This window comes from Equus caballus, chromosome 5 (genome assembly GCF_041296265.1).
Source record: "Equus caballus isolate H_3958 breed thoroughbred chromosome 5, TB-T2T, whole genome shotgun sequence".
NCBI classification, from domain to species: domain Eukaryota; kingdom Metazoa; phylum Chordata; class Mammalia; order Perissodactyla; family Equidae; genus Equus; species Equus caballus.
Genome location: NC_091688.1, coordinates 29,977,858 through 29,994,933, shown reverse-complemented (window position 1 = coordinate 29,994,933; position 17,076 = coordinate 29,977,858). Strand labels below are relative to the sequence as shown.

General features: G+C 42.8%; 1 protein-coding gene across 8 annotated transcripts in view; it reads left to right on the top strand.

Moving 5' to 3' along the window:
* The window catches only part of PBX1 (PBX homeobox 1), a 308,294-nt gene that overhangs the window by 264,018 nt on the left and 27,200 nt on the right, over nucleotides 1-17,076 (top strand). For 5 of the 8 annotated variants that reach the window (XM_014739639.3, XM_003364964.5, XM_001493240.6 and 2 more), the window contains one exon: nucleotides 5,380-5,869. The exons of the other annotated variants lie outside the window; for them this stretch is intronic. In XM_014739639.3, coding sequence (XP_014595125.1) covers nucleotides 5,380-5,472 — 93 coding nt within the window. In that variant the 3' untranslated portion in view covers nucleotides 5,473-5,869. Of the gene's footprint in view, nucleotides 1-5,379; nucleotides 5,870-17,076 lie in introns of those variants that run through there. 8 annotated transcript variants of the gene reach the window in all.

The window sequence follows — 17,076 nt, the reverse complement described above, 5'->3', positions numbered from 1 at the left end:
CCTGCTCTCATGGTCTGGTAGGTGAGACAGACTGTGAAAGAAGAAATGCACAGGTGCTGTGATAGAGGGACATGCAGAGAACTGGGGTGCCTGCAGGAGGAAGGGACATTGCCAGCGGCAAGTTGGGGTGCAGGGACACCTCAACTCAATCATGAAGAGCAGCCAGGGTGCAAATGGCATGTAATTGGATGAGTAAAACACTATATTCAAGGAGAAAGAAGCAGGCATGAAATGGCAGCTCTGTTATGGGAATTTCTCAGTAGCCTGACATGGTTGAAGTATTAAACATAAGCATTGAGTTAGAGAGCCAGCAAGGTCAAGGATATTGCAGGCTTGATGAGGACATTGAACCCATCTTGAGGCTGATGGGAAGCCATTGGAGGCTTAAACGGGGAGGTGACATGATCAAAGCTACATTTTTGAAAGATCATTCTGGTGGGAGCTAGAGATAGGAATGGAGGGGTGCCAGACTGGGCATGAATCTGTTTACCATTGTAAAATTTCCCAGGGAAATTTTGAATATTTTGTCCCTAAGGGGACTTTCCAATAGCATCTTTTTGCATCACAGCTTCTCTTGGTTAAGTGCTTGCTGTATAATCTTGGGAAAAGAATATACATACCAGGAAAACATAGTGCTTCTGTCTTGATGGAAAAATGCTGGATCTAGGATGTGACTCCACTGGGTGAGCTGTTGTCTCCCCAGATAAATAGTGGCTCTGTGTGTGTGTGTGTGTGTGTGTGTGTGTGTGTGTGTGTATGTACGTACATGTGTGCATACAGAGGAAGAGAGGATGCATCCATGTTTCTTTGTTCCTGGCTGGCCCAACCAGTGCCTGGGTGATTGAGGGCCTGGAGCACGTAAACCTCCTCACCCATGTTGAAGGCATCTCTGGTAATGGCATCTGGCCCATATGCAGATCTAGCTCAACTCGGTGCTGACATCAGCCCTTTGTGGCACCTCAGCGTATTTCTGGGTTGCAAATGAGAGTTTCCTAGTGCCAGGCTCACTCGGGCTGTCACATCAGGTGATGAATTCTCTGCATCAACCGTGTGCTGCTAAGGTGAGCTCAGAGGAGGAGCGGGAAGAGGAGGATGGGACTCAGCCTGGCAGCCGCTGCTCTGGGCTGAAAACAGTTACTGGATCCTAAACAGCGAGGGAAAGGCAGGTGGCGCCAGTTCCAGCACAAGGAGGGTGGCAGAGAAGAGAAGTCAGGACTTTAGATGCAAGTCTGTGCTCTTCTCTTTTGTCGGCAGAAACCATGTGAGTTTTCCCATCCACCATTGCTCCATCCTCGGCTCCATAGCCGGTTTCCTCTACCACCTCCCACAGGCATGCTTTGCTTTATCCGTTAGATGGGGTTCTGGCAAAATTTGGTGTATATCACATTATGTGCCAAACTCATTAGTAGGATATAGAGTAAGTAGTCATTTTTGTTCCTGAAACTTGTTGTTCCCAAATACCTTGAATTTGTGTTTTGAAAATCCAGATGTCCTTATCTAGAAAACCTGCTGCAGTTTGTCCTAATTTTATATTCTATTGACTTCCTCTTCCGTGAGGTTCCAGGTTGAGCCTGCTGCTGGCTTAGGCTTCACCTGATGGAATTAAATGTTAAACTGAGTCTTGCTTCCCAGGCCACAGGCACAGAGTTACCCGTAGAAGTGGGTGCAAACTCTGACCCGCTAGGGATGTGTTCAGAGATAAAAAGGGCACGTTTGACTTTGCAGATTTTACCTTGCCATCCGTGTAACTCCTCAGTGCAGTCTCTGACATCGCATTTTGAAGAGTGTGTCTCCATTATAAAGGATAGTTTGCATTGGAGAGTGAAGAGGGAAGTTGGGGTGCCAAAGAAAAATAAAAACAAAAGTCTTATTTCCTGCCACCCCCACACGGTTGTTAATGAAACCATCTTCAACTCTCACGATGCCCAGAGATAAATAAACACACAAAGGCAGAGATTCCTACTTAATATTCACCCGCAGTCGAGGAAGAGGGAACGAATTGCTCTCCAGGGTTAACGTGGCAGTAAGCGAGGTCAGCGGTTTCCCAAGACAGTGCAGCTCTGAACGTCTTCCATTAAAGCTGGAATGATGCAGCTGAAGCAGCCAAAGTGATTTACGGGAAACCCCGTTAAGTTGGGTTTGCTCGCAGTTTCCGATCTGGTGGAGGTTTTAACAGCAACAGCAGCAGACAGTATACCATGATAGAAACCACCTCCAGGGAAGGGAATTCTGCAAAATTTCCCAATGTGAGACAGGCTTATTCTGAAAAGTACTTGCATTCATCTAACTTGAAACCCATAGGCTACAGTGTCCTTAATTTGCTAAGAAGTGGCAGGTCATAGCTGGGATATCCTGGGGTAGAGTGACCAGGGACTGGAAGTCCCCTATTCCAGTAAATCCCTGAGTTCTGAGCAAATTGGGATGGTTGGTCACCGAGTGTGAAGTGTGCATGCATATGTGTGTGTGTCTGTGTGTGTTTACGGAGGGATGGGGAATAAAAAAGAGGCAGCTAAAGAGATTTGTTTTATTATTTATTTTTAATAGAAGGTTTTAATATATTCTTCTTCTTCACCAGGCCAACTAACATAATTAAAATGCTGGTTTTGATATCAGCTTGAACTAATTCCTGTCTCTCCCATCTGTGAGTTCTCTGTGCCCTCTGGCATCTTACGCACTGGTCTGAGAAAACAGAACTTTGTAAGGAGAGAGATCAGATGTCTATTGTTTGAGTTATTTCAGCTCAGAAATGACTCAAAAAGAAGTCTCCTGGAACCTTCTGGTCAATATACAATGCCTTGCCAAGTCCCTCCTAATTAAACACCACGGAGCTCATTTTCTTTACAAATGACTTCATTTTTGGCACCACTTATTGTTATTTTAATGGAATGATAGCATGGCTAAATAATAGTAGTAGTGGTGATTTGTGAGCAATATAATGAAACTCCTTTGTGCCATGTGCTATGTCAGGGATGCTAACGGCTTTCAGAGAGCTTCCTCACCTCCTTGTCTCATACCAGGTCGATTCTAAGACATAACTTTTTTCCTCTTTACCAGCACTTTACTCTCTGCCTCATGACATTGTACTTAAGGAACCTCTGTCAAGTTTTCTGAAAATCCCATACTACTCAGCAAACACACACAGACACACACACACATACAAATCTATCTATCTATTTACCTATCTGGTAAACATGTACATATAAGAAGATTATTAGGACAGACGTATCAAAATGCTAAGAGTAATTCTCTCTCAGTAGTAGGATTATGGGTGTTGTACATTTTGTTTGTTATGCTTTTCCTATTTTCCAAACATTATATTGCATATATAATTGCAAATATTATTTGTGCAAGTATTATATAAGCATATCTTACTTTTATAATCAGGAAAGATAAATGATGTTAAAAGATTTTCTTTGGGGAAAAATAAATATAACCACTGTTCTCAATCAGCTTAAAATGGTACCAGAATACAAGTGTTCTTGGTTGGGAAGGAAGGCTAAGTTATTGTCACCCCTGTGACCAACCTGCTTTAGGAAATTGAATTAATTCTGTTCTTGATTCTGATCATCCTGCAGAGTCTTGGCCCCAAAAGGATAGAAAAGCCTCCTGTTATAAAAGAAAGAATTTTCATTTTCCTCTCATTGTTCTCCTTCGAATCTATCACAAACACCAGGGGAAATGTCCTCCAACAGACAAAAGGAGTGGGAGGAGCTACCTGACTAGGTTAAGAGATGGCCATTTGAACTTGAGAGCAGTTATTCATTGATCCGTGACTGAGGTGATGTGTTCTTGGCATTGCCCAGGATGACCTTGCCCTCTTGGTATCCCGATCTGCTCTTCAGTGAGGTGTGGAAAAAACCTCCCCTCATGCTGATGTAACTGGTGAGAGCTGATTCGAATCAAAACTTTGGCTTTCCTGGGAAAATTGGAGTGTCATTTGGGTGAGCCAATGAAAAAGAAAGCCAAAGGAATGAAAAGAGCAGAGAAAAAGGAACCTGATTCAAAGGTCAGGAAGCCTGTGTTCTGTCTCAGTCATAATCCAGAAGCCTGCTTTTCTCTTGCTCCTCTGCTTTCTTAGGAATGAAACATGAACGGACATTTGCTAGCACTTCCAAAGTGCCAAGCATGTTCCTAAGTACTGTAGATTATGCGAGAATAGAAGCTGGAGTCCCTCCCACATGGCAATATCAACATCTGCCCCATGGACCCCAAATATTTCAGGGAATAAAATGAGAGAAAAGCAGAATAGAAAATAATTTACCAGGAGCGCCTACGACTTGGTCTGTTCAACGTGAGCAGTTCCAGAGTTGAGGTCTGTTGACTCCAAAGGAGCACAGTGATTGGAGAAAAAAGGCATTTTAGCACATTTGCATTTCAGTACTTCAAAATATATTAATGATAGTGAATTTTAAACACTGAAGCAAATCATTCTGCGACTATTTTAATGGTGGGATATTTTTTGAAAGGGGTGCTCACTAAAACAAATCCTTTTAGCATAATTTCATTGTTTGGATGCTTCTGGATTTAGAGTCTTAGAAAAATCATCTATAAATGTAGATCAAACTTGTAGCTTCCTGTCTCACCACCTTTTAGATATATTCACACAGTCCAGTCCTTAGGGTCTTGGCACCATTGATTTACCTGTTTTATTTGCCTGAACCACCCTCTGTACTTTTCAAGGCTCACCTCAAGGAGTACCTCCTCCATGAAGCCTTTCCTGATGCCCCAACAAGATGAGATACTGCCTTCATTTGAAACTTCACAACACCTGGGCTATACCATTTATTAGGTTCTGCTTTGAATTATAGTTCATTCATGCACTTGTCTTATCCCACTCCTTGAGGACATGAACTGTATCTCACTCATCATTATATACCCAAGAGCATCTTGTGCAGAGCCATGCGTAGAACATGGAATCCCATAACATATGGAACATCCAGAGCTGGAAGAAAGCATTTGAGCCAACCTTTTTATTTTTCTAAAGGGGAACCCAAGGCCAAAGAGGCATAAGTGCTTTGCTAGAGTCAATAGCTTAGTCATTGCCAGAGTCAGAACTAGAACTCGGGTCTCTTGGCCTGCAGCGCAGCTGTCATTCCACTAGAGTACACACAGTAGTCATCTGATGGCCTGGACTGAGTGAAAAAGCCTTTGAGAAATGGGAGGTGTGACCCTTGTGTCCAGTGGCTCACTGGGAGGACCCAAACTCATCTGAGGGTGGGGGGAATATTATCAACCATAAAATAGCTGCCCATTTGATGAGTGTCCCCATGTGCCAGGCACTGTACTAGGCCCTTTACACAAGTTGCCTTATTGTCATTGTCTGCTCAAAACAGCCACCCAATCTCAGAGGACTGACTTCTCTCCCTTTTTCCCTTCTAGGCTAATGGAGGTTGGCAGGATGCTACTACCCCTTCATCAGTGACCTCCCCTACAGAAGGCCCTGGCAGTGTTCACTCTGATACCTCCAACTGATCTCCCAGCAATCGCATCCCGGCTGACCCTGTGCCCCAGTCGGGGCAGGGCCAGGAGGGAGGGTTTCTCTCCCAACGCTGAAGCGGTCAGACTGGAGGTCGAAGCAATCAGCAAACACAATAAGAGTCTCCTTCTCTTCTCTTCCTTGGGATGCTATTTCAGCCAATCTGGACACTTCTTTATACTCTCTTCCCTTTTTTTTCTGGGTAGAAGCCACCCTTCCCTGCCTCCAGCTGTCAGCCTGGTGTCCGTCAACTTCCCTGCCCCTGTCCCTCTGTCCTAGACTCCCTGGGTCCCTGCCCTCTATTACATCACTGAAGGATATTTTCAACAATTAGAGGAATCTAAAGAGAAAAAAAAATACAAAGAAAATAATAAAAGTGTTTGTATGTTTTCATGCTGGTGGTTTGAGGAGCCAAATTTACCTCACTCGGATCCCTCGCTCCCTTTGTTAACAGGCAATCCTTCTCTGTTTCTCTTGTTACTCTCACTACCTCTTAGCAGGAATACGCCACATTGCCCTACTCATTCCAGGCCTCCCTGCCTCGTCTTGCTCTTCCCTCCATGGGAACAATCCTGATTAGAACACTTTCCTCCTCTTCCTTCCCAGCCCCAGGTATTCACTGGGGACAGCCATAGCTGGGCTTCTAAAGGTGCCACATTCTCCACTTTCAGCTCCACTAGGTTGATTCCCAGGCAGGAAGTCAGACAGCAGGAGAGAGCACAAGGAACAAGAAGGGCGGAATTCTTCGAGGCTTTCTCATCCTCCTTTAACAGCTCTTGGTTTCAGAGGCACAGTCTTTGGAGACCCTGCAACACTTAGTGAGCAATGTTCAGAAGCTACTGCAAAACCAGGTCCGAGTTAGGCATGGTGATGAACGCATCACTAAGGAGAAGAGGGTTCTTATCCTGAAAGCCTTCACCTACTCCTTCTCACACACACACACACACACACACACACACACACGCACATGCATAGTCTCATACATTCACTTTCGCAAGGTCAGTCACATGCCACGTACAAATACTTACGTTAGTAACCATAGCATTATGCCTTGTGAGCCCAAGAGAGGGAATTAGCAACTCTTAGTGAAGGTCACTGACACAGAGAAACAGTATATGCCTGGGGCCTCCAGGACTTGCAGGTCCCCCAGCATGCACACCCGAGAAAGACATACACAAGACTGGATCATGATGAAGACCAGGTTTGCGGTGTAAACTATTCCTGTTCCCACCACCTCTGGAGCTCTCAGGGAGCCACATACAGAACTTACAATGTCTGTAATGGATTTGGTTCTCTTTTGTTTTTGTTTTTGTATTAGGGACGTTGCATTAATTATCCAAAGCGTTATATGGCACCACATTCTTGTTCTAAAGGAGAGAGTTGTGTAAGAACATGGCTCAAGCGGACTTTTTGCTAGCTTAATTTGAAGACCTGAGAGTGATGGGGAAAGGGGAGATAATGTTTTCAGTGACATCATCACAGTGATTTTCATTCCCTGGAAATATGTAAGAGAGAGGAGTATATAGTAGAAAGCTGTTCTCTAATGTCACCTGAGCTTACATTATTCATAGCCAACTGTCCCAGCAATAAAGATGGCAGCTCTGTTACTTGACTGTGTGGGAGGTGGTCAAATCTCTTGGTGCCCCATTTTCTTTGTAAAATGGGGATTATTATTCCTGGCTCATACGCAATCTGTAAATGTGAAATCAGAGGAAGTAGTGTCCCTGAGATAAACTGGTTCGTGCCATGTGGGGATAATAAATGGTTTTCCTATTCTAACTTCTGGTCACCATCAGTACCGTGATGTTATCACCATGATGACAAAGAGAAGAGGTATTGTTGTTGCTTTTTTTTTCATTTCTTTTGTTCTGTTTGGTTTCTTAGAATAGAGATAAGCTTCCAAACTAGAAACATAGGACTTGGTTCTCTTAGTTTGTATTTGAATCCAATATGTGGCCTTGTAAGTACTTAGTCCCCTGTTATATCTACTCTGTTTGAGAGGTCTCTGGAAGAAGTATAAGACCTTGAGGGGTGAGGATGGCCAGCTAACAAGGTCATGGAAATTCTGCATGGCACTACAGTAATGAATAGAAAATGCTCCTGTGTGTGTCTTGGGTGGGTGGGTGGGATACCTCAGAAATTGGAGGGTATGTGTATTTGAGGGAAATGCAAAAAGTAAATATTTGGCAACATGGGATTATGCCTTCATAACTAAGAGCAGTAGAAAGACTGTGTCTACTAACCTGTGCCATAACCAGAGCAGGGCTCGATATAGAGGATTCCTAGAAGGAGCTATTTTGTGACAACTTGGTAGTGATTAGAGCCAGTGGAGAACTTTGTTTTAGTGGCAGAGATATATTGAAACTACCCACACAGGAATACCGTTGGATCACATCCACCTGACTTTGGGCAAAGTACAAAAGAGACACAAAAGGGTTCTCTTGGAAACAAGGAAGAATGATTCCAGATTTGGGTTGAATGATTGCCATTTTAAGTTATGAAAAAGATCAGAGCAGTGCTACATTTGCACCGGCAGTTTCTCTCCCTGCAGTAGTTTGCACTGATTATCACCTCTCACAGCATCTTCCCCACCCAGCACTTCACTTAGTCCTCGTTGTATCCAATACCTCTCCCAGGATCTCCCCGCCATGCCCACGATCACATCCAATATGGTGGCCACAAGGTCTCTCCACATTAAGCAAAGCATGAAAGAACACTAGCAGCAGAAGGATGAGGATGGAAAGAGCGTGCCTCTGGAAAGACAGCTCCCTGGGAATTTATATTAGGTCAATCCTACAGATACCAAAATGTGCCCCAGGGCTCCGTCATTTTCTAATGAACGTGGGAGCACTCCATTTTCCCTGGAAGCAAATTTCCCCTGAGAAATGATACTAGCCCTTGGGTTTGCCCATCTTGCAACTTCGTCATATCCTCTTTTTCATCCCTAACTCCTCTTGGTGTGGAATTGACTCCCATGCAGTACTTATGCCAAGTGGCACCTTCTTTACATTTATTTTGTATTTGCTGTGGTGGTGGTTCTTTATTTGCTGGTTGCCTTTTCTCACACATATCTTTTACCCCTCTTTCCTTCTGAGTTTTATTTTTCTGCCCAGAAAAACCTGACTTCGATACCAAAAAAGATAAAACTACAGAAACTCAAATTTAAAAAAAACTTAAAAAAAAACAAAAAAATACTCAACGATTCTTTCAGCTTTATTAACATTTTCCATTGTTTCTTGCGACTTGTGTCTCGTTCTTTGTAGTATTGATGATGAACATTTGATAATGAATGTTCTTGTATATTCAGATAAAGAAAAAAAACCAAAAAAGCGGTCTGAATTTAATAGTGTTTATAATAAAAATTTTAAAAATGACCCTCATAGCACGCAAAACAGGATGGGGAATTTCCCCTCTTTTTTCTGTGACAATGCGCATCATTCCTGCATTAGTTTTTAACACCAAACTACCTACATTCATCATTTCCCCCATTTTTCTTTTATTTTCTTGCATTTGTGAATTAGTTCAAGAATGCTAGAAAAGTGTCGAGTTGTGCACATCCATTTCCTGTTTCACAATGTTTAAAAGTGACAGTAATTCATTTTGTAAACTAAAAAAAAAAAGGTTGGAATAGTAAGCATAATAGGTACAACCTAACACGTTATTATGTTTATTAACTTTGAGACCCAGAAATAAATTCTTTTCTTTTCTTTATTCCTGCTCTTTAAAATATAAAAAAAAAAATTATGTTTTGTTTTGTGTTATTTTTGGTTTGTTTATGGGGGGGCTTTTTTAATTGTCAGGATTATGATCTTGCTGTTTTTACTCCTTAAATATGTATACCAGGTGATGTGAAAAGATGACATTGGTAGAGTAGGCTGCTTCCTTGTCCTTCTACTTTGCTTCAGAATTGTTGACTTCAAGAACAAAGAGAAAGCCCATGTTGCTATCACATTGCTCACTTGCATTTCCACAGTGTGCAGTCCCTGAGAAAAACGAAGTCAGAGACTTGGATTCTCCTTTTGGTCCTTTAAAAATTCAAGGAATAGTTCCAGGGGACCTTTTGTATTGTAGGGAAAGGTTTTTGCTTCTGTTGATTGTAGATGTCACCACAAAATGCTTTCTTTTCTTTCTTCTTGCTTAATAACAACATTCCACGAGGCCTCTTTCAACTAGGGAGGATTTTTCTTCCAGAAGAATCCCACAGGAGATACTGGAGTGATGAGTACCATTGGCTACGTAGACTAGAGCCGGGAAGCCATCCCTCTGGCCAGTCAGCCTGCTGATCCTTTGAGTTCTGATTTTGAGTGAAGAGTTTGGTGAGAAATTGAGCCAGATTCAATGCTGTCGTTATAACATTGAGAGGTTACGTTTGATTCATTGACAGCACACCTCTTATGAACCTCTGATTTAGAATTGTCAAACTGGATTGGTTCGGAATGTTTTTATTAGTGATAGGAGAAAAGAAAGCAATACGATCTGGAAGAAACTTGTTTTAAACATCTTTCATTCAGCAAATGATTAAGTGTTCAGAAAGCAGCCAGAACCTAAGCAAGAAAAGTGAGGAAAGAATGCGGAATTGTGAAGCTACCCTTTAGGAAGTGTTTCTACCCAAACACTTGCACTCTTGTTTTTAAGTCATAACAAAATAATGACGAGCTTTTCACATCACCTTTACGGTTTCAATCCCTAGCTCAAAGCTTCCTGGAATCTTTTATTTTTTGTAAACTTTTTTTCCTTTTGTTAAAATTAATAAAACATTCAATGTTTTCCCCCTTTTCTCTCTTATGACTTCTTTTCTTTCCTTTGGCGTTTTCAATTATTTTGAAGTGCTTTCCTTTGGTTGGTTTTATTCTTACGCTCTCTCTCCCCTCTTCTTATTATTCAGAGTATAAACCTGCAAAGTTCTGCTCTGTTTTGGTTTTGAAAGTTTAAGCTTTTCTGCTTCTGTGAGAGCACAGGCTTCTGTCCCTTTTGATTCCAACTGAACTTTTGTGTTCTCTAATGATACTAACACGGTGTAGGTTTTACAGTCTCCTAATTTGTACTGGTAATGCATATTCCAAATAAATAGTTTCTTTTGTTGCAAAAAAATACATTTGTATTTTGTGTAAATTTCTTCTTACATACTGGCAACTTGTCTTCCCCCGAACTAGGGCTGGCTTAGTATGGATTATGGTTTAAACTGTTACCCTAATTGTTTTAAAGTCTACATCAGTGGCAGTGAAGCAAATGACCTCATGGGCCACCTACCTCACCTACAAAATAAGGAGGAAGGAAGGAAGGGAGGGAAGGAAGAGATAGGAAGGATCTTATTAACACAGCTAATATTTGCCTATGAATATTATGGCAGAGCACCCATCTTGTCTGCTTGTCTGTGACTGACTGCCATCCACCAAGCACCAGTTAGAAAAGACACCAGAGAAATTTTCTATAATAAATTCTAAGTTTCTTAGTCACAGCTGGGCCCAGTGGTTCTCCTTTCCTTCTCTTAATCTGCTGTGATCTGATCATAAGAAAAATTGTGGTACCCAAGAGATGTTTCAGGGGCCAAAATCTAGGTTAGAAATACTATTCAGCTGTGGGCTCTCAGAAGTGTGCTAGATGTCACTCCACAGATTTTCACACCTTCCATGTGTTATATCTACCATCTCATGTAAGCATCTCTCCCAGTGGTTTGTCTGCACTCAGATGGAGCCCCTGACCTTTGGGGTTATGGTCTTTTACAGAGTTTAGTGTCTCAAAGTGTCCTGGCTGGAACACCACTTCAGCTCCCAATGCCTAAGTGTGTGTCCCAGCCTTCAACATCACCTTCCCATCCAGGGAGTGGGATGGAGCTTCTTGCCTGGCATTTGACATATTGTCCACCTAGGGGCATCACATGCATTGTTTCCTCGTCTTCACACTGTCACTCTGAGGAGGCTCTGTCCAGAGCCCCGAGGAGGCAGGTATGTATTGAATGTACCAATCACTCACCCTTTCATCCCGATCATGGTTCTAATCAATAGAAAACATCAAAGTAATGGAGAGTCAATGGGGATCAAATTATCATTTTTACTAAGAGACAAGCTAAGGGCTCAATGGCCTCAAAAATATAAGGCTATCTGCTAATGTTGACTGGGAGAACATCACCAGGGGCCAAATGGAGGCCTTGTGTTCCCTCTTCAAATCTAAACATTGGAACACACTTAGGTTTGCATATGCAAGGCAATCTCAGATCACTTCCTTTTCCAGTTGTATGGAGAATTGTGGACCTAACTCACCCACCTAGTTTACTACTTAGAGTGGTATTAAATGGTACTAAATAGACCAAAAATGTATAAAGACTGAAATGCAGTACAAATTTGTTTCTCACTTATGTAATAGCCTAAGGCAAATGTTCCTGGTCAGCATGCCTCTTCCCTATGGAGTGATTTGCACATTGTGGTTCCTCCCCCCTCCACATCTAGCTGGCAGAAGGCAGAGTAGGAAGAAGGCTCACCAGTTTTTGAAAGCCTTGACCAAGACCTCTCTCTTCCATTCATGTTCCTAAATGCAAGGATTGGGAGGTGGGAGTGGGAGGATGGAAAAATGGCCCCTAGCTAATGCCACGCAATAACTTTTCAGATGGTTGGCCATCTGTGTCACAGCTAGCGACCAAAAGGATAACTGAGAGCAAAAGATAAGCCCACAAGGCTTTTCACTGCACTGGACAGACTCCCAGTAAAAACATTTCCAGTCAACATCCCAGCCTTGGCTTTGTTACCCTTCAGTGGGGAAGATGGAGAGAGAGATGACAACAGAGGTCAGAGCTGTTTAACCCAATACTGCCCCCTCAAGGAAGAGGAAATGGAAGTCTCCTCCTCTGTGGGAATGTGAGAGTGGGAAGGAAACACCTCCCTTCCCCAACATTCTCTAAATTTGGTTCTTGTCTAAACTCAGGCCTCAGCACCAGCCTGTGGTCATCAGGAAGGGAGAGCTGTAGTCTATTAAGGCAGCCTTGGTCCCACCTTCAGGAGGTCACTCCCACGTGTTTATTGCTGGCTAGGAGGGTCAAGCCTGGTGGCCACCAGTCACTTTGGAGAGTATAGGTCTAAAGTCTAAAGCTTTAAAACCATAAAATCTGTTACACTCACCCCTAGCCCTGCCCCGTTGGTTTCTACATGCTTATCCTGATAGACTTGCATCCTTCCACCACTTATAAAAAAAGACAGGCAGCCAAATACCAATGTTCTGACCACAGTTTGTTATACAGAAGATAGCCTCCCTTCTGGAAACATCCAGCATAGAGGGTGCTTCTGAAGCTCAGTCTTATGAAATGATTCCATGGGCCAAGGAGGGTATTTTAACCTGGATCTCTAAATCAGAGGCTTGGAACACGGAATGAAGCTCTGCTTCAGGGGCTTCACTCCCATGACTTCCATAAAAGCTACGACAGTGTACAAATAAAGAGAGCAGTGGGTTTACTGACCATAAAAGCTAAGACAATGTACAAATAAAGAGAGCCAGTGAGATGCAGTCTATGGCTTCTAGCCTTGGACAGACTTCCAAGGTCACTCTGGGTAGTGTGGGGTTGGGGGAAGAGGAGTTGTAAAGGCTCATGGCAGTGGCCACCCCCAGGGCCACAGGCTTTGAAGAGACATGGTCCTTGTGTATTCTCCTGGGACCCATGCAAAAGACAGCATAGCTCATGCTCCTAGATGTCCTTGGATAGATCAGACGGGTCCATTCATTAACACCCAGGTTACACTGTGCCCTAAGCCAACATTCACTCTCTCCCACAATATCCAGCCACACTGTCCAGTGTAGCTCACCAGAGTTGTCAACAACACCTCTTGATCGTATAAAAGGCCAAAATGCTACAGTACATTTGAATGCAAATCTCTTGTTAATATGTACTCAGAGAGAAAGTAAAGATCAGGGTAAAATCCTCCTCCTCTTATGTATTAAAATTTAGAGGAATGCTAGTCGGTAACTCTACCTTCCCCGGTTTCCTCCTGTGTTCATTCTCAGCCAGAACACTCTCACTCTGTTGCCAGAAGTAGAGTCAAGGCAGTGGAGGCCTCTTCTGTTGGAATGAGAGTAGCTGTTCCGGTCCCTCCAAAGTTCAATTAATCCAACCTTGAATCTCTCTAGTACCTATTTTTTCTAAAAGGTCACTTTCGGAGGCATATGAACCATACCCCAACATCAATTTTACCCACAGGATTTAGAAAACACAAGCAAAGCCTAGGCTTCTAGAGCAAAACTGGGCTCCCAGAAGCCAGATCATAGTACCACATCACTCTTGCTAATGAATGACCAGAGCAGAGAGTTGATAGTTCAGGGAGGAAGCAGAAAAGACAGACAACAAGTGAAAAAGTGAAAAGAAAATCTTTATTTCAGTCTTTCCAATGCCAGTTGATTAGTATTAACTGTAGTGTTGAGAAAAAGCCCCAACAAAGGTTAATTTTGCATTCTGCTTCCTCTGCGGGAAACCATCTTCCTATGCCTCCCTGTGGGAAACAAGGAAATCTATGCATTCTGCGTCCTCTCTTAGAGAACGACCTTTGAAATTTTCATGTCTTTGTGAAAAATTCAAAGATGTAAAATGGGTCCCCTCCTGTCCACAGGCTCCCCTGGGGCTCCCTTCTTCCCCCTGGTATTCATATTTATATTTAAGATGTATCTCGATTTCCAGTTCCCTTTAAGTCCTGTGTTCCTAATCCCAGATACGTTTACATCTGTACTACTGCGACTCTGCTCTTTCTTCTCTGGAATTCCTCCCGCTCTTGACCCGCTCTGAGCTTTCCCTTTGTCTCAACGGGAGACAATGTCCAATTGTTGAATCCAGGCTGAGGTTGATGCTGCAGAACACTGGCCTTCTCCCCCATCCCGTCTCCTCACAAATCCTCGCCTTTCCTCTACAGCTGGTGCTGCTTCAGCATCAGCAGAAACATTCCTTGCTGCAGTCTCTTTGCGACATGCCCTAACATTTCACCTCCTTTTAAGGAGAGCCAGCCAAGTTTAAAATTGTCTAACCTACCTTTTCTCCAGTTACATCCCTTCTCTGTCCTTTAGAGAGCTCAGTCTCTTTGCTATTGGGTCTAAACATTTGTTTTCTTAACAGACTTTTCTAAATTCTGTTTCAAAAATTTTTGCAAAAATTCTGGATCTGTCCAAGGCTTCCGTTGTTCAGATAAATCCTACTCAGCTTTAATTCCTTGAGTTGAGTTATGCTACACAGGAGGTGTCTTCCCATCACCCACACGCGTTCACTGTGTTCCTAACAGCCTCCCTGTGATGTTCCACTCTCCCTTAGAACGCCATCTCCTGGGCCTCACCTTCAGAGCACATGCCATGTCTGTGTCCCTGTACACAACTGCTATGCTAGAATTCACTAATAATTCTTGAAGTATTCTACCATGATCTTCTTGATTTTCCCCTTCACGTGTCCACATTTTTTTTAATCATCTAGTGAGACCTTTAAAGTCATCCAGGGGAACATCTCCAAATACTTCCATTACCAGCTCCCCATCTGCTGCTTTCAGAAGGTTGTTCCTGGATCCTTTGCTGTGAGCAACACATATAGTTTGCTCACTGAGATCTTAAGAGTCAGACGACATAGACTTGAATGCCAGCTCTACTAGTGTCAGGTTCTTTCTGACATTAAATGAGAGGTTTTTCCTCACAGCAACCAGTTCTCCAACATTCCAACACCAACTAGGTGTCCTACAATTCGTTGGCTCAGTTCTGACACTAACTACCCAGAGTTAGTGTTAGACTCCACAAGTTGCAGGGCTCAGTCCCACGAGACTGCCCTCACTTCAGATGCCAGTTGCAAGTGTCAGGTCACCCGTGCTTCTGACCTACCAGTTCTAAATCGGGAGTTCCCACAACCCCCATCTCAGGTTTGATAACTCACTTGAGTGACTCACAGAACTCAGGAAGCCTTGCTGAGCCTCACTTTGCTTATGTTTACGGATTTATTATAAAGGATACACGGGCATGATTGATTAAATCATTGGCCATTGGTGATTAACTCAATCTTGCCCCTCTCCCATCCCTGGAGGTGGAGGGGTGGGGCTGAAAATTTCAAGTTTCTAATCAAGGCTTGATCTTTCTCAGGACCAGCCCCCATCCTGAAGATGTCTAGGGGCTCACAAACAAAAGATGCTCCTATCCCCCTCGTCATTCAGGAAATTCCAAGGGTTTTAGGAGCTCCATGCCAGGAGCCAGGGACAAAGACCAAATATATATTTCCCATCATGCTACAACTACTTACTAGCTACCTGACCTTGGATAAGTTGCTTAATGTTTCTGTGCCTCAGTTTCCTCGTCTATAAAACAGATAACACTGATACCTACCTCATAGAGTTGCTTGGAGGATTAAATGAGTTAATACTTAGAATAGTTAACACTTAGAACAATGCCTGCCACAGAGTAAGTGCTAAAAATGTGTTTATTATTAGTATTACTTATGCTTCTGATATTTCTATCTGGGTACATCTCCAACTCTGAACTAGTATCAATTAGAATGTCCTCCTTTTTCCTAGTTCCTTTGTAAAGAATTATTAGCTGTGGGTGTATTTTCTTTCTTTTTTCTATCAGTGTAGCCTGGCTGCTAAGATCTTATCCTTCCTGAGGAAATTCCTGTCATCTCCCTGGTTCTATCAGTGTGTCTTCCATCATTTCTCATTCACTTTTCTGCTGTTCCTATCTCAAGAAAATTTAGGATTCTTTAAACAAATCACAAACTTGATGCTTAGAAGTAGATAAGCAGAGTTGGCCCTGGACAAAACTGGGAGGTCATTGAAGTTTGTCTTCACACATGCCACATACTTTCTTTGAATCCTTGTTTTTGCCTAGTGCTCCTTGTCTAGACTTCTCACTACCAAGGTGCTGGAGATTTCACCTGAGGAACAAAGGTGTCTTACTTGAATAGCTCCAACATATGAAACCTCTCCTCAGGTCATACTCTGCTGTCCAAATGCTAATCTTTGGGTTTATTTGCAAGTCTTCTGGGACAATCTAACCTATGTTGAAAGTTAGGCTTTCCTGCTTCTTATTAATCAATACAGCTAACAGTAGTCGAATAGGAATGAAGAAATGCACAACACGATGGCTATAGTTAACACTTCATATGGTGTATTTGAAAGTTACTAAGACTGTGGATCCTAATAGTCCTCATTGCAAAGAAAAATTTTTTTGTTTTCCCTTTTTGTGTCTATGAGATGATGGATGTTAACTAAACTCATTACGGTAATAATTTTACAATATATGTAAATCAACTCATCAGGCTGTATACCTTAAACTTATAAGTGTTGTATGTCAACGATATCTCAATAAAACTGAAAAAAAGAAAGAAATCATTTTTATTAATGGCTAAAGAGAGGCACAGCTGCTCTCCAAATGCAGGGCTCTGAGAAACTTTCTTAGAAAGTAGAGCAGACCTCCTGACTCTACCTCAAATTGAAGACAAAGAGCCTTCGTACAGGCCTGGCCTGAATCACCCTCCAGGCATATCTAAGAAGACAGACCAGTGGGTAGAGACCCTGAAAAGCCCTGACTTCCTGCATGTCCACATAGCCTGGAAGCTCAAACAGGGCCCTCTGCACCTGGTTCCAGAGAACAAGAGACTGTGA